The 25,731-nt window shown below is 35.6% G+C and overlaps 2 protein-coding genes across 10 annotated transcripts in view; one reads left to right on the plus strand and one right to left on the minus strand.

The window, feature by feature from the left end:
* Positions 1–16,196: 16,196 nt before the first annotated feature.
* Positions 16,197–17,171, minus strand: LOC107995005 (uncharacterized). Its single transcript, XM_017052220.3, has 3 exons — positions 16,719–17,171; positions 16,501–16,662; positions 16,197–16,356 (listed from the first exon to the last, which is right to left on the minus strand). Exons 1-3 carry the CDS (start codon positions 16,783–16,785, stop codon positions 16,256–16,258), a joined length of 330 nt encoding a protein of 109 aa, XP_016907709.1. The 5' UTR covers positions 16,786–17,171; the 3' UTR covers positions 16,197–16,255.
* A 63-nt stretch (positions 17,172–17,234) lies between these two features.
* The window catches only part of LOC107994781 (myocardin-like), a 291,174-nt gene continuing 282,677 nt past the window's right edge, over positions 17,235–25,731 (plus strand). For 5 of the 9 annotated variants that reach the window (XM_062081678.1, XM_062081676.1, XM_062081687.1 and 2 more), the window contains exon 1: positions 17,239–17,379. The gene's annotated coding sequence lies outside the window, so the exon portion shown is untranslated. Of the gene's footprint in view, positions 17,380–25,731 lie in introns of all 9 variants that reach the window. The other 4 variants (XM_062081738.1, XM_062081755.1, XM_028665341.2 and 1 more) reach the window with 4 other exon arrangements.

Below are 25,731 nucleotides of genomic sequence, written 5' to 3' on the forward strand. Positions count from 1 at the left end.
TGATGGAACTGTACATACATACAACAGTGCTGCTTTCAAAATTAAAACGCGCTTGTGAAGCATCGTAATATGTTCTTCTTTGGAGCAGAATTTTACAGGAACCGTAATATTTTCGCGATCCTTGCTGCGCTCATTTTCTCGATGTTTTTCTGGGACAATTATTTCGGGAGATAATTTCACGGCGTGTTTATTCAAACAACTTTGTTCAGAAAATTCTAAAAATAGAGTTTCTTGAATTGAAAGAAAGGAATCGATCTTCCAACATTCTTCATTCCTTTATTTATTGATTTTTCTTCAACTTCTAACTTTTTCAATTCCTTCGTTAATACTTTCTTATTAAAAATAAACAAAAAGTTATCGAAAATACAACAATAATAAATGAATTCGGAATTATTCCCTTTTTTCTAAAAACACAAAGAAGGAATCTTTATAGTGGAAACACTATATTTGAGAATAAAATTCTGGAACAATCGTTGCTGAACACTGCATTGAGAGTGAAACTCGGTCATGTCCACAACTCATAATTCCAAGACACGATACTTTATCATCGAACGTGCAACAATTTACCAACCAAAGACAAATGGACGAATTAATAAATCGATAGAGCACGTTCGAAGCTAACACGCACAAACGTCAATACGCGGAAAGCGAAACGCCAAAATTGCAGTTTCCATCGATTGCTCGCCGGGGTAACGTTACACGGCCACGTTACGCGGCCGAAAAAACGGACAATAAATAAAAGATGTTCCGGTTATCGATCCCGAGCGATGACTAGCTCGTTGCACAGCTTGCGCGAGAAAAATCATCGTTGCGTTAGAAACGCCGTGAACGAAACGAAAACGTATATCCACGCGCGATATATATGTTCGAAAATCGGATCGTAATTGTATCCTCTGTTCGATTGCTTTCCACGCACGAGAATTTCGTTGCTCGTCCAATACCTTTATTCGATCAATCGAAACGTTTGATTTCGTTCCTTTTTTCCGCGTAAAATTCTTGCAGCCAATTCCGCTTGCGCAGAAACAGCGACTTTATTCGACGCCTCGTTGATAAATTAGAGAAGGGATTAGAAGCGTCGCAATAATGTAGTTCGAATCAAATGGTTTCGGTTGAATCTTTTTCAATTTTGTCGCTTCTTCTTCTCGGATAAGATCGACGATCAATAATTCGCGTTTACCTCTTTAAAGGGGTTCGATCTTTTAGCTCTGCTTCGTGGTTTGACGGGAAGCAATTTTATCGAGGGAATAATTCTCGCGATTAACTTTTCTTTCGATGAAAGGACGAACTTTGGAAAAAATCAATCAATGTGGTATTCGAAGGGGAAACGTTTGTTACGTTTGGTGTTGGTCGCGCGGACGTCACCAATTTACAGGAAATTCTTGCAGCGCGGTCGACTATTATTCCGTCGATGTTCGCACACCGCAATCCCCGTAAGCGGATTCGACGATCGCCGCTTACCAAATACGAATGACTCGATTCCCTTGCCCGCCTCTGTGTTTCTGTTCCTACTGTTTACTGTCGCGTGTTTGAAGTTCACCCGAACGAATACACGCCTCTCTCCTCGATACAATAACAAACATTAACCTTTCCTCTTTCTTTCCCCAATTTTATAATTTCGATTTCGACCATTGATTTTGACTTCATCGCCCTCAAATCTTGCTGAACGGTGAATAAATTATCGTTTTCTACTCTCTTTTTTTATCGTGACGAGTTATATTATCGTGTTAAATGAGAAGATCCTGCAAGATTGATCTATTTTGTTATCTAATAATCATACTCCGCTTTGACGAAAATCTCTTTTTTTAACATTTAACATTTAAATAAATATTATTCTTTCGTTCTTCTCATTGCGATCAGATCAAATTCGCGTAATCAATTATATACATACTTGTTTTAACTATCTTTCCTCGATTTCTTTTTTTTCTTTCCCCTCCTGAATAACTCGGCCTTGAACTTTCGAAAGAAGTCGAAAGAAAAGGAACCGTCCCCCGGGTCGAGATGCCACCAAGTTAATCCGTCGAATTAGCTTTTTCATAATCCATAATCGAAACGAAGGAGAGGGATACAAGCTTTCTATTATAGGGCGAGATGAGATTCCAGCCCCGCGGCACGACCACTGCACGGTATATAATTACGCAGGCGACGATTACTCCCCCCCTCCCTCTGTTTAATCCTGAACCCTTTCGCCTCGAGCAATTCGTTCCAACACGAGGCGACGCTGTCCATTCCCTCGGGATGTTTCTTTCCATCGACTACTTTAGCAATTCGAATACTTGAGGTGCATATTCTCTCGTTATTCTAAGTTTGGAAAAAGTTTAAGTTATATAACTCAAACAATGGAGAAATAAGGAATAAGCTTCTTCTTCCAGATTTATTTTCAATTAAATTACAATTATTGAGATGAAATAGATGAATCAGAGGTATTTCGTGTACATGAAATTTGATGGGCAAGATGATTTGTCTGTCTGTATTCGAATATCTGGATCTAAATCGGATAAGTAATAGATATACTTTCTTGGACGCAAGGATTTGGAGAAACGAATATTCTTCTTTTTGTATTTTCTCGGTTACTTTTTATCTATAACAATTTACAGAAAAGCTAGGATGCTACGTAAAATTTGTATACTCGAAGTTATCGGAGGGAAGGGAAATTGTTAGGAGAGAATTCATTTCTCTCGATAATAAGTAATCAACTAATAACTACTAAGAAGTTGAAGGTACATCGTGTTATTTGTGTAAAAAAATAATCTCGATGAAGTTTGAATAATGCAAGAGAAGAGGACGACCTTATCCACGAATTATCGATCAATCTTATTAGGGGGTATACACTCGTGAAACTTGCATCCATCCGTTATATAGAACCGGTAGAAAGCTAAGTATGTGCATGTATTAACGTTGACATTTTCTCTATACTTAAAACAAATTGTACGAATATTCTAAATAAAATGAAGAATATTCTCTTGAAACGAATACGATCATCGGATTAACGATCAAGTAGTGGAAGTTTAACGTAATCGAAAGTTAAATATTTTTAATTTTAATCCATCTCTTGCAATTAAGGAAAGGAGAAAATTAACGCGTGTTATTATCTGTTATTAAAAGAAAGGAAACGCTGTAACTATATCAATGAGACACAGAATAATTCGGAAATTATATATTTCCACCCCGTACACGGCGAAATGCGAATATTTCAACTTGGGCATCTCTATCCGTATAAAGGGAATGACGAAATGACTCCTTTATATTTTTCCCATCCCTTCCTCGCTTTTCAAAATGGCGCCCATCGAAAATTCTCTATGTATTTCCCCGACGTTCGATAACAACTCGTGCTTTCCCCCGTTCGCACGTTTCACGGTCCACCGGTTTCAGGGCTAGCTAATGTCCAAGTCTTTTACTGTTTAATAGCCGGTTGACTACACAGGGCTCTTTATCACTCGTGTTACACTCCAGTTTTATCAGTTAGCCGGTTGAACTTTAGCCGACACCTTATTAAGACGCTAGACTGCGCACACCCGGGACCGTACACCCCGTTTTGTAATTAGCATTACCTTAAGAGAACACGATAATTCCCCCGTTAATGAGCAGAGGATATTCTTTTCCGGATACTCTATGGAGATTTTAGAGCGTTAGTTATTTAAAACGTGGGATTATAACATGAGATATGAATTAACAACACGTTCAAGTAGCGCGTGTATCACAAGGAACGTGTCGATCGAAAGTTTGGAATCGATAATGAATCTTTGTAATGAATTTAAAAAGAAAGGAAAAAAGAACAATTAAATTATTATTTTTGTTATTTTTTTGCGAAACGAAAATTGATCGTTACATATTTATTATAAGTTTCTTTATGACATTTGTGAGATCTAGTTAACTCAATTATCCAATTGTGTAAAAAAAATCCCTCGTTTTAATTTCTATAGGAAACATGATTTCGAATTTTTATAACGCATGTGACACGTGTGTATTTTAAGAATTGTTCAAGCCGTGGAACAGTTATAAGTTAATACGAGGAATCATTTGAGCGAGATTCTTCCAACTTGTTCTCGAGGCGCAATTTTCAGCGCTCGTACGAGAAACAAAAATCCAATTCGTTCGGTTAAGACAGATTTCTCCAGAAGTTGTAAGTCTTTCCCAATGTTTTTTCAAGATTATTGACCGGATAATAAAACGGCGGAGGGGGAGGTGAGTTCCTTGAACACCAGTTGCACGACATAAAACTTTTCCTATAAATAAAACGGTGTAATCGATCGCCGTGTATATTTAACGGCCGGTTTAATAGCCTGGAAAACCAGGGGGTGTCGTTAACTTTAAAGCTAATTGACCGGGATTTTTTACGTTTCGCACGGAACCGTATTTAACGGCACGAGGAAACGGCGCTGACCCAGGTTTGACATCTTTTCGGTTTTAACTCGGATACCACGGGGATCCTGTTTCGCTGGAAATATCTCGGTAGGAACACTTATCAGGTCTTTTACTTATACTTTATCGAGTTTTTATTATCTATAAGTGATAAGGAAACAATGTTTCGAATCGTCACTATTTATTGTTCCGATCACCGAATCAAGAGGGAAGCATTTTACGTGAAAGGATAAATCGAAGATGTTAAATATCTTTCAAATATATAAGTATGAGCAAGATAAGTAAGCGTAATATTTAATTATTCCTTATCAAAATTTACTTTGTTAAAGGAAATCAAAGGATAATAGCATAGTATTAAAGTATTATACATATAAGTTCCATCTATTTTCTCCTCGTTTTAAAACTTTAACTTAATTTGAGAGTTTGATCAGTGCTGTTCAAAAATCCGAGTTCCAGATATCGAAACTTTTAATTAAATTAATTACCTTATTATATTTAGATCGCGTTTAGATCGTCCATTTGACTGTGGCGTTCGCAACTGCAATGGAACAAGATTTGTTTCTTCGCAAATTTTGATCAGATGTACACGTGCAGTGCGCTCAAACTTATCCATTTATTGGATTATTAGGGGATGGATTCAGTTCGGGAATTACCGATTCTCTGCATCTGGAACATCTGGAAACGTGAGTTACGAGTTCTCGGTGCACTTAAGCGAAACAGAAGGGGAGTTTTCTTCCCGATGACCGATGAATCCCCGAGGAGACATATCCCTCCTGAGGAGAGAGCGCCGTGGAGGGAATTTTATTACGATCCAGTGGTCTTGGGAAAATTTCTTCTATTATATTTTTTTAAATCAACGATTTTGAATTATTCCTCCACGATTTATTATTTTACCTTTACTCGATCTCGAATCGAAGTATTTTTAAATTTAAAGAGTATAGAGGGAAGTGAATTTCGAGGAATGAACGGAGAGAAATCGTCTATCGTTCCCATCGAGTTCAACTCGAATTATTAAATTCGAGAAAGGGAGAGTATCGTTCGCAAGTTTTTCGTTTAAAAAATAAAAAATCTCCTCTTAGAGGGGATTAAAGATTAAATTGGACGTGAAAATTGGAATGAAATTTCACTTTCTCCAAGAAAAAAATCAACTTTAAATCTTGCAACAGCATTCCAATTCAAGCAAGAATCTGAATCAAAGCAAAACAACTGGAATCATAACGATCCTCACCCCAACGCTCTATTTCTCAATTACATCTTTAATTATTAATACGTGAATAATATTAATAGTGAATCTTTAAAGCTAGCTTCAAAGCTGATTCGTTTGCACAAAATCTCCTTCTTTTCAAAACCCTTCTTCTTCTCGGAATTCGATTTTTCTTGCATGAGAGCAACGCGATTACTCTCACGCTCGCTCCCTTCCCATCGTCTTTCGATTTAAGTAACGATCTTCGAAGCCAGCCGATTTATTAGAGCGCGTCGGCGAAAAAGACGAGAGAGAGAGTATTGGCAGGATAAATTGAATTGAATTCAACAAGGGCTCGTGTTGAACCAGCATATGATTATCTTTCGAAACATACTTTCCACTTTCGAGGAAATATTTATAAAACATCTCGCCTTTATTTGGATATATGCTTTCTTAATATACGTTAAGTTCTCGAAACAACCATTTGTTTACGATGTACTTTTAACGATTCTATCGTAAATTTTAAGATTTATCAAAATGCGAAGCAATCGTTTAATTCGAGCTCCATGAGAAGTCTCTGTTTTGCTTACATATATCTGTTAAAGATATATCTGTTAAGTTTTAAAAATTGTGATCAAAAGATCAGAGTTCCAAGCTTAGATTATATCTCGATCAATCAATCCAAGTATCAATTACAATTTATCTACTCTGTATCCGATATTCTGCATATCCCAAGACAAACTCAAAACTTCAAACACTCCGTGTCGTCAGAACTTGTCATTTTCCACCGTTTTAACTCTTGGCTAATTAATAGAACGAATTAATAGAATGTTCTTGTCGAACAAGCCGGTGGAAGAGGGGAAAAAAAAAAAGAAAGAAAGAAAGAAAAAAAATGCTCGAAGCGGTTAATTCGTCGAATAGACTGAGCTTAATTAAAAGCTACCACTCGAGGTCGAATGTTCAACCGTGCCTCTGCTTTCGTTTGCTCTTGCTCAAAGAGCAAGTACATTCTCAATGCAACGTTCGCTCGAATTGTTCTACTCCCTTCATTCCCCCCCTTTCCCCTATAGATTATATGCGTGCGTTTTGCCGATTGCAGGGAAATGGAATTTTCCCCAGGAGTACGACACGAGCAACGACAAGCCCTTAATCTTTCCGCTTTCCGTGTGTCCGAATCACGCCTCTATTGATCACGTCGCGCCATTAACGAGGCCGAAAGGAAACGTGATTTCGAGGGGAAGAGAGGAGGGGAGAGAGGAGATTTCCAAAGGGTCGTTTCTTCCCTTCCTTTGGTCCCTTCAGCGGGAATATTAATATCGAGCGATCGTCGATGATATCGACATTTGGAGAAATGATTTTTCGACGGGACTGTCGAAAATCAAATTCCGTTTCGATAATTTTTACGTAATCTCCGCGAGAGAGTTTTTGATTAAACGATTCTGATAATTTTTCACCGTGATGACGTGAAAATTAACTTTTGACGGTATTCGTTTTATTGAAAATTTGTTTGGACGGTACACGCATCAACGTATATCGCCTCGATTTGTCACAACTATGGAACGTAGTGATAAATACGAATAACGGAGAATCCCCTGAAATTCGCGAAAATAACGAAATCGTTGGTAACAATGGGCGAAATAGGATGTTGAAATTGCGATTTATTCTCGTTACGGTTTCGATTTTGATGCAAATTCTCGACTCAAACGTTCTTCGACTCCTTCCGCTTCTAAACACCGGTCCATTTCCAAGATTGAACTGTCTATTGAGAAGGGAGGTAGGGAATGAATGAAACTGAAAATCGAAGGGCGTGTAACTGCGAACCGTTTTTTACCGTTTAAACGGGAGGAAGATGTGAAAGGCCGCCGTTACCCCTGGAGGAAACTGAAACTGGATCAACTCGTCTCGTAGACGAGATATTCTATTAAAAATTTCTTGCTAGATGGTTGTGCGCGGCCTTTCTTTCGCCAATTCATTCGTTTTCTTCCTCTCTTTATTCCTTTCCAATTACCGAACCGGTGCTTTTGTGCGACTAAACGGACTATAATTCACCGTTTAAATAATTTCCTCAAGAAAATGTCCATTCTTTTGTACATTTAACCGATCCTTTGATAACGATCTCCTCCACTCCTCCCTCTTCTAATCGAACTGATAGAAATTTTTACGTAACGTAACGCGATTGGAAATATCCTTGCGAATAAATTTTACCAATCATAAATCGTTTAACATATGTTGATCCATTAATATCTACTTGCTTAATCGATGAATGCTACTTGAATAATAACCAGCTCGTATTAGAATTCTCCCTTAACGCGTTCAACCATTTCATTTATCTCGATCGAGACTTTAGACAAATATGGGCGAGAATTTAAAAACAACAGAGCCGATCGATCTCCATCATCAGACCGGCCGGTGAGAAACAAATTTCGGTAATTAAGCGGGCGTAATTGTTCCGATTGATTGGCAATCGCAATTAAACAACCGCGTGCGCGTAAACAGCGCATCCGGCCTCCAAACCGTCCCTTCGAAAGAGAAATAGTAAAAATTCCGTTTCGTCCAAATATTCGTCACGCGTCAAAACAGTCTCTTGCCATTCGCTTCAAGCGATCGATATCATCCGTGCGCGGATTTTTCGTTTCGTATTACACGATGAAATTGGAGGGATTAGCGATTGAAAATAGCGCGAATCCTGGGGGAGGATCGAGGGAGGTTAATGACGATGAAACGGTGCCAATTCGACTCTTTAATAAAGTTTGATGACAAGAAAGAATAAGTCGTGACGATGGTGGATTTTCGTTGGCAGCTTGTGGGAATGTTAATTCGATACGTTGCGATGAGAGTAAATTTCTCAAATGTCCGAAAGAAGAAAATCTGTTTTAATCGCTCTTGAAGCTTGTTCTTGAGAAATATGAGAGAAGAAAGAAAAAGGAAGGAAGGATTCTATTGCGAGGAAAACATTTTTCAAAGGCGCGAGGTCATTAAAACTTTTCCGTGAGAGAAGGGGAAAGAGGCGGAAGCAAGGATCGCGAAAACACCGATAAGTTCTCGTTCATCGAACGAGGAAAACTCGAATAACGGGTGACACGAGTTCGAAAGGGGCAGGAAATCGGTGACTTTTCCAAGGAATAAACGTCACGATTGAATGATTCGAGCCGGCGGATTTATTGCTGTTATTGTGAAACAGAAACGCATGGTGCACATGACGTTCTTTTTATTAAGGAGAAAAATTATGTTCGTGATGTTATTGTAAGAAATTTCACCCAAATTCGCCTGAAGATGGAACGCGATCATCTCCAAGATTTCATTCTTCCAAAAAGAACGAAACGAATATTGAGAAATTTCAACTTTCAATATGATATACTTAATAATTGTGCTATTATAAAACGTGGCTACCAGAGAGGAACAAAACAAACGAAATGAATACGCGATATTATTAATTGTACGTAATTAATAATAATCTAATATCGTTTTCAAAATATGCTTCTCATAATCGAAGTAAATAATATAATTCTCACCATCGAATGTAGCACAGTTTCATTTGGAATGAAAGAACAGCTTATGATAATAATAATAGATGGTAAATCCACGGATTTGAAATATGGAACGTGTTTACGATGCTTCCCCGATTTAGTCGTTTCAACCGATTTCCTGGGTCGCGAGGAATCGGGATAAAGATTGACTCGATTTAGGAGATATTGATGTATACGCCTTTGTGAAAGTGGAACTGAAAACTACCGTTCTGTGCTTGGAAAATATATACCGTTGGGCATGTATGGGTGGTGGTTTTCCACTCTGAAATCGGTTCAGCCAATAATTTATGGGCTGTTGAATGTTGAAGAATCTGGAAACCGGGATGCATCGTTTAAATTCTTTGCTGTCGATAAATACGATATAATATGTCATCTGATGGTTTATATTCTCGGATTATAGTACGTGTTTTAATCACTGGAGCAATTATTTTAAGATAAAAATTCTTCTCTTTATTCGTATTTCATTAAATTACGAACTATGTGAATTTTTTCCATGGGAGAAAAATACATGTCACTTTTTTTTAATCTGGACAATCACCTCGGAATTAAAACGTACAAAATATTATAGAATTTTTCGCGAAATCATGATTTTTATAAAAATCTGTACATGTATAATTTTTCCCTTGTACTTGTCTGAGAAGTTATTGTTGAATAGTTATTTCGATAAATAAATTCTCTGGTATTTAAAAAAAAAATTTATAAAGCTCGCTCGATAAATTCCAACAAAATGTTATCCAATATTTTTTTTTAAATTTAATAATTGTTAAATAAATAAATATTTCTCTCGTTCCCCTCCTTTCTCTATCGAGTTTTTCAAGAATCATAATCATTCGAACAATCGATCTTTGAATTATAGAATCAAGATCAAAGAAAAAGAATTTTAGGTCGGTGAACGATTAGCACGATATCCTCGAAAACTTTTTCCACGACTTCAAATAGTGAGTATCTTTCGATTTTTCAAGGGACTTCGTCTCCTATAGAAGGTTTCGTAACGTCAACGAGCGATAATTCGATAAAACGTGAACAGACCGTGGAATATCGGACACAAGTTTCGATTCTTGGTAAACTTCGATCTTTTCGAAGCTTTTTCTCCACTCACCTCTTGGTCGTGGAATTTGGAGCGCTCGTAGCGAATACGAAGAACGAAATTCACGCCGTATTCTATTCTTAGAAGGTTATACCCGAATAAAACATCCCTTTTATTATTTATCTATCAGTTTTGTGGGAAAAAATTTTTAACAAAGTATTAATAAAAAAAGAAAAGATCGATTTTTATAACAGTTATCGAAATAGAGCAGTTGTTGGAATGATTATAAGTGGAAATATCTTTGAATACGATGATTGAAAAATATCTTTGTTTCTCATTGAGGATAATCTAGAATAGAATCATATGTTAATTTGATTATTTAGAAGAAGAAAATAGAATCTATAGAAAAGAATCATATATCAAATTTAAATATAAAATACTTGGAAGAACTTTGATACTTTCGTGACCAATTGTACGTGGAAAATATAATTATTTCTTTTTTCAGGATATTATTGTATACCAGTTATAAAATTTCGTCAAATATAGTCATCTCTTTTGAAATATCTCTATGGCTCTTCTTAAAAAAGATTTATCATATTATTAAACTGCTTTGTGAAATAAATTTCACTCTTCTCGAATCGATTGATGTACGTTGAAAGAATTTTTCCAAGCAAAATTTTCAATGGAATGGACGAAAAAGAGTGCTCGAATAAAATTGCTCTTTCAACTTTCAACAAACGATATTTTTCATCGTTATGACATCGAATATATGAAATGTAGGCAGAAACCTTTAATTGCAAATCTGTCCTTTATTCGCGAATTAATATGTTACTTTCATTGATTTCGTTCACGTCACGTAAAGAAATATCGATATTAATATCTTGATAATAAACAAGAATACGGCCTACGTCGTTTATTATAGTTATTCGAGAATGATCAATTGCTTTTTTTTTTCGTCTGTCGGCCAATAAAGAAAGGAATTGGAAAATTGATAGGTTCGTATAACAGTCTTTATTCCATTAATATTCCTCGAACGTTGCATAATTTCCATCGTTCTTTTATATTAATAATATATAAATCCTTCTCCCCAAGTATTTCAGAAAAACGAAATTCTGTGTATCGTTCTCCATAATTTTTATTTGCTTCGTTTTGAACGAATGAAATTTTTTCTCTCTCGAAATTGAATAACCTATTCAAAAAAATTCCAATTTTAATGTAGAATCAATTTCGGTGTAGCTAAACGTATCGCCGTTTTCTAAATATTTTCAATCACAAGGAATTCTATTCTTGATCGTACGTTATGGAAAATGGAAAAAAAAATCTCTCACTGATTGATGCGCAATAAAATCTCTTGCAAATATCGATATTCGATAACGAAGAATCATTTTTAATAATATAATCGAGTTTTGTATCGCGTCGAACCAATATTAATCCAATAATTTATACGTACATGTATATATTATGTATATATTCGACATAGATATTCAAAACGAGGACACGTTACTTCCGGCCGTATCTATCTTGATGAACAATCGCACGTTTCTGATACACAACTGGCGCAAACGCCGGTACACACGTTCCGGGAAATCTTACATAACTGTGACAACATGACAGCGTATTTTTCAATTAGCAGTTATACAGGGGTTCGTTTCGATTTAATTCCCTGTCGTCGAAGGATTAAAAAAAATTAGTTAGAGAACGAACGAAATAGGAGGAGAGGAAAATGTCGATTACTGTTAAGATATAAGGGGAACGGTTGTTTCCAACAGAGTTTTTATCATTCGAGAAACAGCGGAAAATCTTGTCGAGATAAATACGACGTAATCTTCTTAGTTTAATTATTTAGAATATTCCATCGGAAAGTTGAAAGAAAGAACAAGTTTTCTCGCTTTGTTGATCATTGTGTTAAAATATATCTCTTATATATAATAATTTGTTTATATTTATTTTCTCCCTTGTATTTCCTTGTATTACTTGTACGATTCATTGTGTGATAATTAACACGCGAGTAGAATAATTAATGCGTTTGAATTAAATCATAATATTTTTATAGAATAGATTAATCTTCCAAAAAGTTCTGTAATATCTTTATGGATCCAAATAAATCCATATTCAAATACATTATAAACTACTTTTACAAACACAAAATAATCGTACACCAATAATCGTATACGTTTCTATTTCATTAATTTCATTAACACTGCTAATTTTCATTTATAATATCACGCGATCGTTCGTGCCTAGAAACCTTATTTCGCTTCTATAAAAAAAAAAAGAAAGAAAGAAAAGAAAAAAACGTTCTCATAATAGCAATTCCAGTATACGAGGATAATCGTAATCCCCAATCATAAATAAAGTAGCCACACACCTTTACCATTATTACTATTACTATTATTATTATTATTATATTGCAAGAAATTTCCGTGTTCACGAAATTTGCATATTATCGTTGAATTTGCCAAGCTTTAATGTGACTTACAGTTTAAACCTTAAAGCCACCGACATCTGGAATAGTTGCGCGAGATAACACGTACATATACCTAACAAGCGTTTATCGACCCCCTCCCTTCCCCATATCTAGTTAATTACAACGAGGTGAACTTTCTGCAAACTCGGCGAGAGAGAAAGAGATTGAAAAGAAGGAGGAGGAGGAAGAAATAGATAAATAAACGACGGTACGAGAAATGCACGTGGCTAAGATTCCTGCCGAATAATAAAAGAGTCGGTGCACCGCATCGGTGAGATTGGAAGCGTGGGTTGCTCCGTTTGCCCGGTGCAACAAGTCGGATTAACAGCTGTTTCTGGTGGCGTGTACGGTTCCACGGTTCATGGTGGCTCGATTTGGCCGCGGTCCAATTTCGTTTTACGACTCGTTTTACCGAACTTGGCCATTGTGCCCGTGTTGGATGCCGCAACGCCAGATAAGAAACATCGCGCGCGAGAATAACTCGATCTGTTTAGATCGACCGACTTTAAACACGCTTGCTGAAACTTGGTTAGACAATTCGAGGCGATATGGTTACGCGGCGAGGTGGAAGGAGGGAGCGAAGTATTGTTAAGATGTTTCGAGGAACATGGGTGTCCGTCAGAGATTTTTCAAAATTTCTTTCAAGAAGAAAAGTTGCTGTTAAAAGTTGGATTAGGAAATTATTGATGTTAATGTAACGTTTCGCGTTACGAAACATCGGTCGTGAAAATGGAAAATGCATGCGAGTTAAGGATTGATCACATACGTAATGATTGGTTGACGATCAAATTGCAATGGAACATTACGATTGCAATGAAAAGCTGTTGTAAAATCGGGCTGCAATCGTAAATGTTTTCCCCGATGTGATCGAAAATTTCGCGAGCGAAGGAGTAAAAAAAAAGGAAGGAAATAGAAGGAAATGAAAGAAAGATACTTAATAAACTGGTTATTAAGATAAGTAGTCTACTAATTTAATTTAGCTACGAAGCAATTGAAAAGTGAAAAGATCAATGTGGGTTGAATCTAAATATATTTAAACGTATATCTTCAAAATCATCCCCTTTGTTGTAATTTATAAATTTCTGAAATGCACGAAAATTTCCCTTAACGTAACACTCTTTACATCCTGGGGTGGACAGAGTGGAAAAATGAATGTTTGCGAAAATATCATTGTGACAAATCGAATGAATGAAAGAAAAATGTATAGAAAAATGTACATACACTTACCTCAGGGACGTAGGCAGAGCTTCGTGAGGTGAAAAATTTCGGAACGAGGTTTGAGACATGCACAGCAGTTGCTGTTAAGGACCCGTTCAGGTCCTCGTTGCGTTACCTCTTCTTTCTTTTCCCTCGAGTCCCGTATCCTTCTTCCCTCACTTCAAGTGTAAGTCACTCTCTCAAACACCCACGAGACGAAGCGGCATCGACTTTGCGAGCGGCGATCCTTTGTCTTCGCCCTCCAGTTTAACCGGAAGAGGCGAAATCACTCCTGTTCCGCACGATGCTGTCGATACCTCTCGGACACGATTCCAGCACCCGTGACGATCTCTTTGTTATTGTTCCCGCGAAGCACACGTCTTTCTCTCATTGATCCTGCGACATGAACCACGCGATTATCCGCACGAGGCTGTGACCGAGACAAATCACCGACCAGCAGAGAAGCGACGCCGGTGCGAAGCGCTGACTGAACCACTGGCAAACCACCGAGGGGTGGTCCGTATCGTGCGGAGGTCCCTCTACTCTCTCTGCCGCTTTCCTTCTCTCTGCCTCACCCCTCTCTGCCTCCCCAACCTCCCTCCCACCCATCTCGCCCCTTCCACTCTATTTCCCTTAGTATTTCTGTTTTACTCTGTTCATTTCTTTTCCACCGCCTATCCGTTTTCTATTCTTCTGCTTTCTTTCCTCCAGTCCGCGATACTCGATACTTCCTTTATTCCTCCTCGCTATCTTGCTTTAAGTTAGCCCTTTGGAAAGTAAATCCCTCGCCAGGTATTCCTTTCTCTCTCCCTCTCTCTCTGTCTCTCTTTTACGCTTTATCCATCCTCTTTCCCGTTGCTCTTACTCGTGTCTCTATCTTTTCTGCCATCAACTTGGCCTTCTTCGTTGCTCCGAACTGTACCATCCTCTATTCTTCTCTCTTTTCTATTATCCGGTAACTTTCATCCATGTTATGGCTGTTATGGGTATATGCACGTTACAGAAGGAGACACAGGTCGTAATGATCCCACGATCTTGCGCGCTACCATCAGGTGCAACACCAATTCTCCTGCTACATCAGGGCAGGTTTAGGTTAAACTGTTGCATACTTGATGCGAATAAATGTTTTGTACCTTTTTTGTTTTTTCTATTGTTGGTTCTTTTTTTTAAATTGTAACTATTTGTACATATATACGTATATATATTATTTATTACGCATTTCTTTTTAAATTTACTTTCAGTTATTGTAATAAATAAAATAATCAAAAATTTATAATCAAATATCAATAAAGATAACTTTTTTAATCATCGTTTTATTTAATCAATTATTATTATTATATTTCACGAAACGATGTTACGAATATTTTACATTCAAATTGAAAATTTTTTTTAACATGGATAAATTTGTTATTCGAATCTATTAATTCAATTTTTTATTTTACATTATTTAAATTTATTTATTAATTATTCAAGATACTTCAGTAAAAAGTTCTTGATATTTGCGTTATATTTATCAGGATTAAATATGATTGATAAAATATAATCTATATTTGATTGATAAATCGATAAATTGTTTTTTATTTCAATATATTTATTTATAAATTTCTAAATGTAACTTTTAATAAATTTGATACGCATTTTATTTATAGATTCGAATGTTTATTTTTCATTTATTTATTCTTTTTTTGCCTAAATGTGTTGTTTTGCTCAAATTTTGAATTATCTCTGTTGAGCTCTTTTAAAATATTTATTAGATGATATTTGAATATATTCAATCATAATGTAAACGTATATATACAATCTATTAAAATGTTATACGTAAATATATTGTAAATATATGTAAATATCTAATATGGTTAATTTTCGGTAATATATTTCTTACTTATATTTTAGTAGAGACTTTTTTTATTCTCTAAATTTTTTTCTTTTTTAAACGAAAATAATGCTTTTATAAATAAATGCAGTACAAAAACATCGTAAATATATTTTTTTAAATAAATTGATAACATAATATAGAGACTTTACATTTTTAATAATAAATAAAAGTTGAAATTTTTTATATTATTTTTTAAAAAATATATATATAATATAAATATATAATACATGTTATAGAAGATATAAGAAATTAATCTTTTAATAAAAATCCAACCAATTGAAGTCTCATACAATTTATATTATTAAGAAAATTAAGATTTAGTTTTCAATGCAATAGAATTTTTGTGCCAATATTTTATATTAATTATAGAAATGCATAACAATGTTTACAAAATAATTTTCAATATTGTTTTATATAATTTAAACTTATTCATCTATATATATATATATATATATATATATATGAGTATATGAAATTATTTAATATATTGCTATAATTTAATTACACTTACTATATTTTTAATTTTTAGTTTCTTGATAAAATGACTTAAAACTACTGTATATGATGATTTTACTTAATAACAGATATTTATTTACTATATCATTTAAGTAATATACAACTAATGTGGCATAAGAATTGTATCCTTTTCACGTAATCTCCCTATTTTCAATGACTCATCTTTTCTAATATGTTGAACTGCTGGATCATCAGGTCTCATAACTGAAATTGAATAAATATAAAATTTTATATTAAAATGATATAAAATAAATTAATATAATTTACAGTTAAATTTTTATAAACATTACTATATATAAACACTTATATAAGAATGTAACTAATTGAAAATAAATATTAAATACTTACCAATAATATACTCATAATACTTTGGAATAGGATTTTCATGGAGTTTTTTATAAAATATCATTCCGCCTAAAGTCGGAATTACTATTGCAGCTAAAGGTACAAATAATCCTAATATAGGGTTAGTTTCTTTAAACTTTTCCCATAGTAATGCTGCCTTCGTCCCTATAACATTAATCATACATTATTATATATATTAGATATTTATTATTAAAACATACAGAAAGGTTTATGATATATCGGTTTTAATTCTTCTAAAAATATCACTTTTCTTAGAATTTTCACCATTTTTTATAATTTATATAACCTCTCGCGCAGTCACAGTAAGACAACTATGGCATTCATAACGCGGTTAATTTAAACTTACGAAGTTATAAACTAACAAACTAATAAATTAATGATACTTATTCATTAAAACCATCAAAATTATATTCATTTAAATTAAACTATTTTGGAAATTTTTACTTTTGTTACTCAAAATAATAATTATTAATTTATAAACATATCGAAAAAAATATTATTATATATTTTTATTAATTATATTAATTACAGTCTATTTTAATTACAGTTTTATATTTATTTTATATAATTATTAAATTTTTCCTATAAAATAATTGTATTTTATTGAAAAATCAAATAACTATACAGTCAATGAAAATATAATCTTAGTTGAAAACTCACAAGTATATTTCCGTTGCGTCGTTCTGCCATCTTGCGATTGGCGTAGTAAACGAAAGCCAAATGGCAGTCATGGCTGGCATCGTGAGGCCTTTAATTAGTGACAAGTGATTCGGAAAAGTGTTTTTGGTATTCAGTGTTAAAGGAATTGAATATAATTTGTTGGAATCCAGAGCATAGGCCCTTAAGGGCCTCTACAATCCGGTGAGTACAAGAATCTTTCTAAATTAAAAATCTTACATCGAAATATTCAAATGCTTTGCATGGTTATTGCACACCCTTGTTCCTATGCACGACTTTTTATATTTATCTTCTAAAGTGAATCTATTGTTTTTTCAAATGTCATTCGCATATCTATTTTTTTCTGATTCGATATTTTCGAATAAGATTAGTCAGTTATTCGTTAATTATAAATAGACGTATTGAAACTATCCGGAACAAATAATCCTTTCAATTATGTCATTCAGACTTTCTTTCAATAATAAGATTAGAATTATTTATCCGTATACGTGTTCTGTTACTTTTCATCGAAATTAAATACAAATATTATTGATAGGTTTTTCTTTTTAGTTTTTATTAAATGTTTACTCTATTTTGGGGTTAAGTTGGGCCTCCCGCATTGACGAACGTTGCTTCGAGACATTGATAAGGTTCGATAATTTTATAGTTACGGTAGCTCCTAACAGATGTCTCCACGTGTAGTATTTCGAATAAATATTTCTATATATTTTCTTATATATATATAACTGTACATATATTTTAAATCCATAATGTTTCTAAATACATATTAAATACATTATTTTCGAAAAAAATCATATATTGTAAAATATTTCATTTTTCATATAATTATTTTTCTATTTCCTATAAAGTTTTATTTTCATTTTATATTAATTAAATTGCCATAACAAATATAATTCTTAATACAATATATAAGTATTCTCGTTTTTATTCATATTTTATACTTTATCAATTATTCTGTATAATATACATATATACATATTTCTTTTATCTTTATCTTTACGTATATTACAAATATATATTTGTTGATATACGTGTTAAAATTTACGGATATCGAAAATTATATTTGATATAACAAAACGATTGATGAAATAGTATCATTCAAATAAGTAACAAATATCTCTTATTTTGAATTAATTTTAATTTTAAATCACATCATCAGATAAATTCAAATTACACATATATTAATCTGTTATCTATCTATCTAACAAACCGTATATCCATAATTCCATAATATATCCATAATTCTTACAATATCATGATTTAACTATCTAAAAAAATCCGCACAATCAGAATATAGTATTCTAAAGACAAAAATTTAATGTTAATAATAATATCGAGATTCTTTTAATGGAATAGTACTATCGAGGGATCAAAATGGCGTCTTTGAAACAGGTATATCTTTCCGGTAAAAATATAATAACAAAAATCAAATTTGTGAAACGTACGCGTAAGAAGATAATTAAAAAAGAAAAAAAGAAACGCAAGGAAAAAACGAGAATAAAAAGATCATATACCGCGATAAATCGTCTATCGCTTAATTGGCTAGTTTTTTTCCGGTTACCCGATGCGAATAGTTCGACGAAAGAAAGAAGCAAGAATTGACAGTGATCGATTCGCTGGATTCGAGAGGATCGCGGTGGGTGGAGGGTGAGGGATGAGATTCGCGATAATTACAAGCTTGTTTCTTGCTCGGTGCTCTCGCTCGTCGAATTCTGGATTCGGCCAGCGTGGCTCGCTTTTCGAGTTAGCCTGCGCCACGGAATTTCGGCATTCCTCGGGAAAAAGCGAGTAGCGGATCCCCAATCTCGTGTAAAAACTCACGTTCCCGTACTCGGCGACACGTGCTCCGACGGGACCACACACGTGGCTCCTTAGTTTCCATTCTTTCCTCCCTTTATGTCTTCCTTACTTCGTTCGATTTTTGCGAGCTCGAGATCGCGCCTCCCTCTTCGAGGAATCGAAAAAGGATCGATAGTGGCGTTCGATGGCGCTCGGATGCGATCGAATATCGGGAACGAGAAGCACGATCTCTTCGAGAATTTGGAATATTCGCCAATTTCTTGCGTCGAAAGAATTTATGGCATCGAATTGTATTAGATAAGCAGGTCTCTGTTTTTTACGTATACATTACGGATAAAGAGAAATTATTATTTAGTAATTAACGCAATTAAACATGTAGTATGTTGTTACCATGTATAATAGAATTTCATGAGAAATTCGAAAGGCGAAAATAATTATTATTAAATGAAAAATGTGTGTAGCTTTAGCTTTTCCTGGCCAATTCAATTTTAACAGTTGCCTTATGAAGGATGTGAAATTTGTAATATCATTTTAGGTAGTTTATCCTCTTGGGTTAGAATGTAAAAGGATTAGACTCATCGCTCAGGAAAATCGGATTACTTGCACGATAATATTTTGGAGTAGAATGGGATGATCGATCATTGGATAGAACTTTTGAACTATAATATGATCTATTTATCCAAACCTGTCAACGAACCAACAATTTATTGAACGTGATCGAAATTCATTCGTTCCTTCCATTATATATATTTCATTCAAATTGTTCGAGATTGAAATCAATCCATTAGAAATTCATCTAATTCTAAAATTCCAACGAATAGATACAAATGTAAATTCTAACGTAATAACATTTGTCATTTCGCGAGGACTTGTTGCTGTTGCTTCTTACGCTTCGAGATGTTTATGAACGATCTAAAAGGATGGAATTCGTATATATATATATAAATAACAATACAATAATATTATCGTTCTGTGTGTCATATTTTATCAACCTGTTACGTTTTATCGTATACGTATTATCCGACGCAATAAAAGCATTATAGCTTATAAGGAAGCTGTGCCTATCTCGAAGATTAACAAGCTGTTTAACGAGGGTAACCACTATTTTTAAGCATTAAATTTTATCGATCGCCCCTATCTGCGATCTTTAAAACCTGAACTTGTCCCGAAGATCCTCGAACAGATAGGATAGGACTAGTGTACACAGGTTTACGCCAAGCCGATATTTATTCATGGCTCTGGCCACGCGGTCGCGTTCGCACTTGCACGAACACCTCCCTGATAAAATCTACTCCTGTTGCTGACCATTCGATTTCCCGATCCACCTTACCTCTCCATGCTCGATATCTTTGCCATTCAGTAAAATTGATATCCGTATCTGCGATAGATGAAAGAATATTGGGAAATGAGATTAGATAATAAACTTTATCGAGATTTAAAAATTACTACGTATTGAAAATCGAAGAAGTAGAAATTAATTAGGTAAATCATTCCATCTAGTATTCGCATCGAAATCGTGGACTTAGGACGGAAACCAAGTTTCCGATTAGAATAATATCCAATTCAGAAATTTTAATTAACACAGTTTGTTAATTGTTAAGAACTTTTGCCAACTATTTTTTAAAAAGAAAAGTAACATTGGAACATTGTCGAAGACACGCTCGAAAGCATATCTTTATATCTGTATTGTACATTTACTGGGAGACGGTGTAAAATGTATTTAATCTAGTTAATGTACGAGATTATGTATCGAGACAAGTTTTCGTATCAACCTGCACTTATCTAAATTATTAACCTGTATTTCTCTTATGTAGAAGCACAACATAAATAAAATATTTTACATTAATGATATTAAGATGATAGCAGTTTCATTGGTTATAAACGAATGAAAATTTGCATTTAGATAGCAGCTAATGGCTTTCCTCGGATTACTTTTTCTTTTTGACATTTTTCGTTTTGCTTTTGGCAAGATATAATATTTCTAATTAAAAAAAAAAAAATGGACAAAACTGTCTTCGTAAAACACGTATCTCCCTAGATATGCGCATACGTATCTCGTAGCGTACGTTACTAGATGTCGCTAGATGTTTGTATAAAAGTAGCGGGAAATACGAAGAACAAGAATTCGCGTTGCAAAACTGTTATTTTCACCGGGAATACAATGTAATCGGGTGAATGACATATGGTGCGTGTAAGTGCACGGTCGGACTCTTTGTTTAATTAATTTGAATTCACGGTTCAACAAGGCGAATCCAAGCCGGACAAATAGCCGTGGTCTTCGGTGGGTTGGCAAGCAAACTGCGGACATACCAGGGTAAAGCAGATCCGACCCATGAAAGCTGTTGAGTTATCTCTAAAACAGTGACATAAGGAGACGCTTAATGAGTTCCGAGCAATATTTAGATCTGGGACTGATTGATGACTCGAACTGGAAATTGTTTTTTCTTTTTTTTTTTTTTTATTTTAGCTGACGATGACAAATTTCGTTCGCGGATTCATTCTCGCAATTATTACGATACCTTTGATCGTAGATCGATCGACTTCAATTGAATTTAATTTGAATGATTGTTCTTCCGCCACTTTTAAGTTTTAATTTTTACGGTTCAGTTCCCCGCGACGGGGAGGGATTTCGCTAGAATATTCTTATCCAATCATCTCTTACCGAACCGAAACATTCTGGAACTTGACCAACCTGGTTATTCTACCGCTAATGCACACACGTGTATCCGTGACAACTTAAGAACATAATGTAATCAAAGAGGTATTCACTTGTTGAAATTGGATAGAGTCCATTGACGTCGTTACACTTGCTTGCATTTCATTACAAAGTAAGATATGACCGTACTGCTAATCATAGTTCTCCTATCAATTAAGAGCTTCCTCTGCCTACACTCGAATCTTACACTCGAATCTTCAAATTCAATTTCATTAATCGCGCCTCTGATCCGCACACACATATATGTAAAATGATATTTCAAAATTTGAGAAATTAAAGAAAAATTATATATATATATATATATTTTCTCTTTTCCATCGCTGCAAACCTTTGTCATTTTCACGATCGAGGCGCAAAGCCCTCTCGTTTAATCGCTCGCATATTTCGAATCTGGCAGTGGCCAGCGCTGGCACAGATTACTGCTCCCTGGCGCATTATTATGCGAGAGGCGTGCAAGACGCGTAGGTCGGCTCAGCGACGAATATTATTGTCGTTTTGGCAGCTCACGCGATTTTCGTGATTTAATGCACCGGATACCATGAGCCCATGCTCGCCAATGCGCTCATTGAATCGTAATTCGCGTTATCCTGCGGACAGATTCCTTAGAAACGAGCGAGCCTAGTGTTCTCGGAAACGGAATCGAGGATAATGAAGATAGAGATTTGTGCTGGCAGCACGAATCTTGTTGACATGGAAAGAATTTAACGGGGTTTTCTTCAACTTTCTTCCACTCTGAAATTTAGAATAATTCCAACGAAACGAATTTTTGAATTCGAGCAAGGGGGTTTGATCGATTTCGATCTGTCTGTGATTTATTTAAGTTAGATTTATAGTTTGGATCAAGGAGATGTAACAATTATAATTTTCGAGAGGAATTCGAAGATAAACAGATCGTATCATTTTACGTAATCCGGCAATTCAAGTATTAAAATGAATTTAAACCGTTTAGAAGTTTGTTTGTTGCAACACGCGATGCATTTATTTCTACTTCGCGCCAATATAACGAAGTCAAGGATGCCCACGTTGGCCGGTTGGCCCGAGATAAATCATACTTTTATCGAAACATTGAAACGGGTCTCCCCGGGTATTAATCCAACTTTCGCCTCGCGTGAAGCAACCGCAACGAGATCGATATCCTCCCGCTGGTAAACAGATCATAATTCCTGTCGTCGAGCACTCTTATCGTCTTGTTTTACGATCCCCTGTACACGGACGCGCCATTTCGTACGGAATGAATTCACATCGTAGCCGAGTTTATCTTTAAAAACCGTTCGATCGGTAATTTGTACTTGTCGTAAACAATATTTTTATTCCTCCCCTCCGCCTCCGATGATTCACAACTCTTTCCTCTCTTTCCCGACCGATGTCCACTTTTCCCCTCCCTTCCATTATAAACAGCTTCTTTCACAACTCTTAAGAGGCCTCCTAAATTAGCGAGAAAAGAACTTTTCTCCTCTCCTCCGACCAGAGGGGAGGAATAAGAGAGGCGTGTCTCCCGTGTGGCGCCTCCGACGATCGAGTAAAAACCCCTTGTCGCGTGTAATAAGCTATCGCAGCTACCGATCTCGAAAATGAAGTTGTACTTCGTGCCAAGTTTCGTCGACCAATTGAAATAACAGCGTTGCAATAACGCGGCCGAAAATTTTGCACCCGTCGCGGCTTTCACGGCTTCCCCTTCTCGTCCCACGATTCTATTCTCGAGGAAAGAAAAGAAAAAGGAAAGAAAGAAATCTTTTCGACCCGATCGTTGTTCAGGTTTGGATTATTTTTAAAGCCAAAGTTTTTAAAGCTAAAGGTGGAATGGACGCGGCGAGTGTCTCAGCCGGGGGTGAGAGGGGAGGTCGATGAACGAAGTCGAACGTGGTAATTATCGTGGTAATGATATTTCTTTATCTCTTAATAAATTTTTGCGAACTTCCCTTGCCAAAGCTGTGCATAATTTGCAAGCTACATTATCCAAGAAGTATAGATATTTTAATTTATAAAGATACACACCTTCCTTCGTCGTCGTTATATTATAATATATCTTGGATATTTATATCCTCGTGTATTCAAATTTCCCTTACGCACGTACATAACTGAGCAAAAATATTTATTATACGCTCTACCAATTATTTATTTCATCTAAAATCGCGCGAATTCGAACGTGTAAATTCGAAATAAACATTCGTATCCCAAGGGAAAATTAGTTCTCTCTCAGAGTTTCATAAGCGGTTTTCTACCATCTACCAATTTATTATCACCGTGGAATCGTTGGATATAGCGCATATATTTGAGCAACAGGTGCGACGGGGTGTATATCACGTTCATTAGAGCGGTGTTGTGCGCTGTGTGAAACACGCTCGATCCGTGATGCGAGGAAAGGCTTTTCGGTTGATGATTAGATAACGAAACCGTTCTCCGCAGTAATTATAATCGCTTCGCGACCGTCTCGATTTGCGATTTACCCAGATACACTGATTTAACCCTTTTGCACCATGTCCACGGATGTTTCGCACGATGCAAAGCGTGAAATTTCATTCGACACCTAGGTAAATGCGTGCCCCCGTCGTTGCTCGGAAGGTGGCTCGAAATTGGATCTCTCATCGTCGCTCTCTATTTAGGATCTAATATTGCCCGGCCCAACTTTTGTGCTTCCTTTTAACAAGTTAAGTACAAGAGCTAAATATCTCTTGGCAGGTGTTTTTCAATATTAATCCATCACTGTTGGCTCTCAACAGTGTGCACCTTGTAGATATTTTCAAGGCTATTTTATTCTACATTCCTCCCTATTTAACGTTTTCTGATATATCAGTTTGAAAAAGTTCGGCTCTCCTCTCCGACATCGCCTGACATTTTCATCCCTGTGAATTTTCCAAATCGATGATGCAAAAAGATTTTCGATCTTTTGCATTTGATAAAGATCGGCGATTAGCTTCGAATCGGCATCAGTTTGATTTCCTTGCCCGGCTCTCGCACCGATGTATGTGATACAAGGATCGATAAGATCGCGATTATCTCTAATCTCGAGTATTAGTCTCGGGTAGAATTTTCGAAATCGGCATTCAGCGATTCAGTGTGTCCAGTGTGATTAAAGGCGTCGATAAGCGATAATTCGAGATCATTCGTTGTTGGAGAAGGCGCGAAAGCTTAACGGGTTAAAGGGGTTTTTAATCCGTGATTAATCGCGATTGTTAATCGTTTAATCGATTGGTCAACGGAAACGGCGATTTCGCGTGGCACGGAGATGAAATTTATGGGGCGGAACGGTTTTACACAGGGAATTACACAGTTTTGCTCGTGTTTGGGTGTCCGCGTTCGTTTCTAATTCAAGCTCTAGTCGGGCATCGCGGACTTCGCACCTGTCATCCGCTGCCAAATGTCTCGAATCATTAAAACAGAAAACGGTAAACGTTTATGTTAAAAGTATCCGTTGAAGACATAGGACCGCCGCTTGGCAGGGTTGCTTTTGCCAAATACTTATGCGCTCTCTCTCTCTCTCTCTCGCGTTTCGCTTAATGATTCGTCAAATAGGTCCACTCTGTCTTTTTCTTTGAAAGGGATCCTATGAAAAACCAGAACACGCCAGTTTTCCTTTTTTTCCCCTGGTATCTTTTTAAATAAGATCCAAATTAGATTTACTCCTCTGGCACATGCACGAATCGAATTGTAATAGATCTGGAATTGTATTGGATGCGAAGTGTTAGATTATTTTTCTCGATTAATCTATCTCTTTCTTAAATTAATCTAGTAAGATATTTAAATAAACCAAATTTGAAGCAGTTTTAAAATCAACGTAGAGTTCAAATTAATTTTCATCTAAGAACCATCTTATCGTCTTCCATTATACCATCCTTCGTTGTTCGATAATTGCCACGACTTTTTGGTTGCATAATGCACCCCTGCACGGATAAAACCGCCACTGCCAGTTGTATTTAAGCGTATAAAGCGCAAATATACGCAGCTTGCGGCGGAATGCAGCAATTTAACCGGCTGGTATTAGGCGAATGCGCAGGAATTTCGGTTGTTACGTATTCTGG

This window comes from Apis cerana, linkage group LG1, assembly GCF_029169275.1.
Source record: "Apis cerana isolate GH-2021 linkage group LG1, AcerK_1.0, whole genome shotgun sequence".
NCBI lineage: Eukaryota > Metazoa > Arthropoda > Insecta > Hymenoptera > Apidae > Apis > Apis cerana.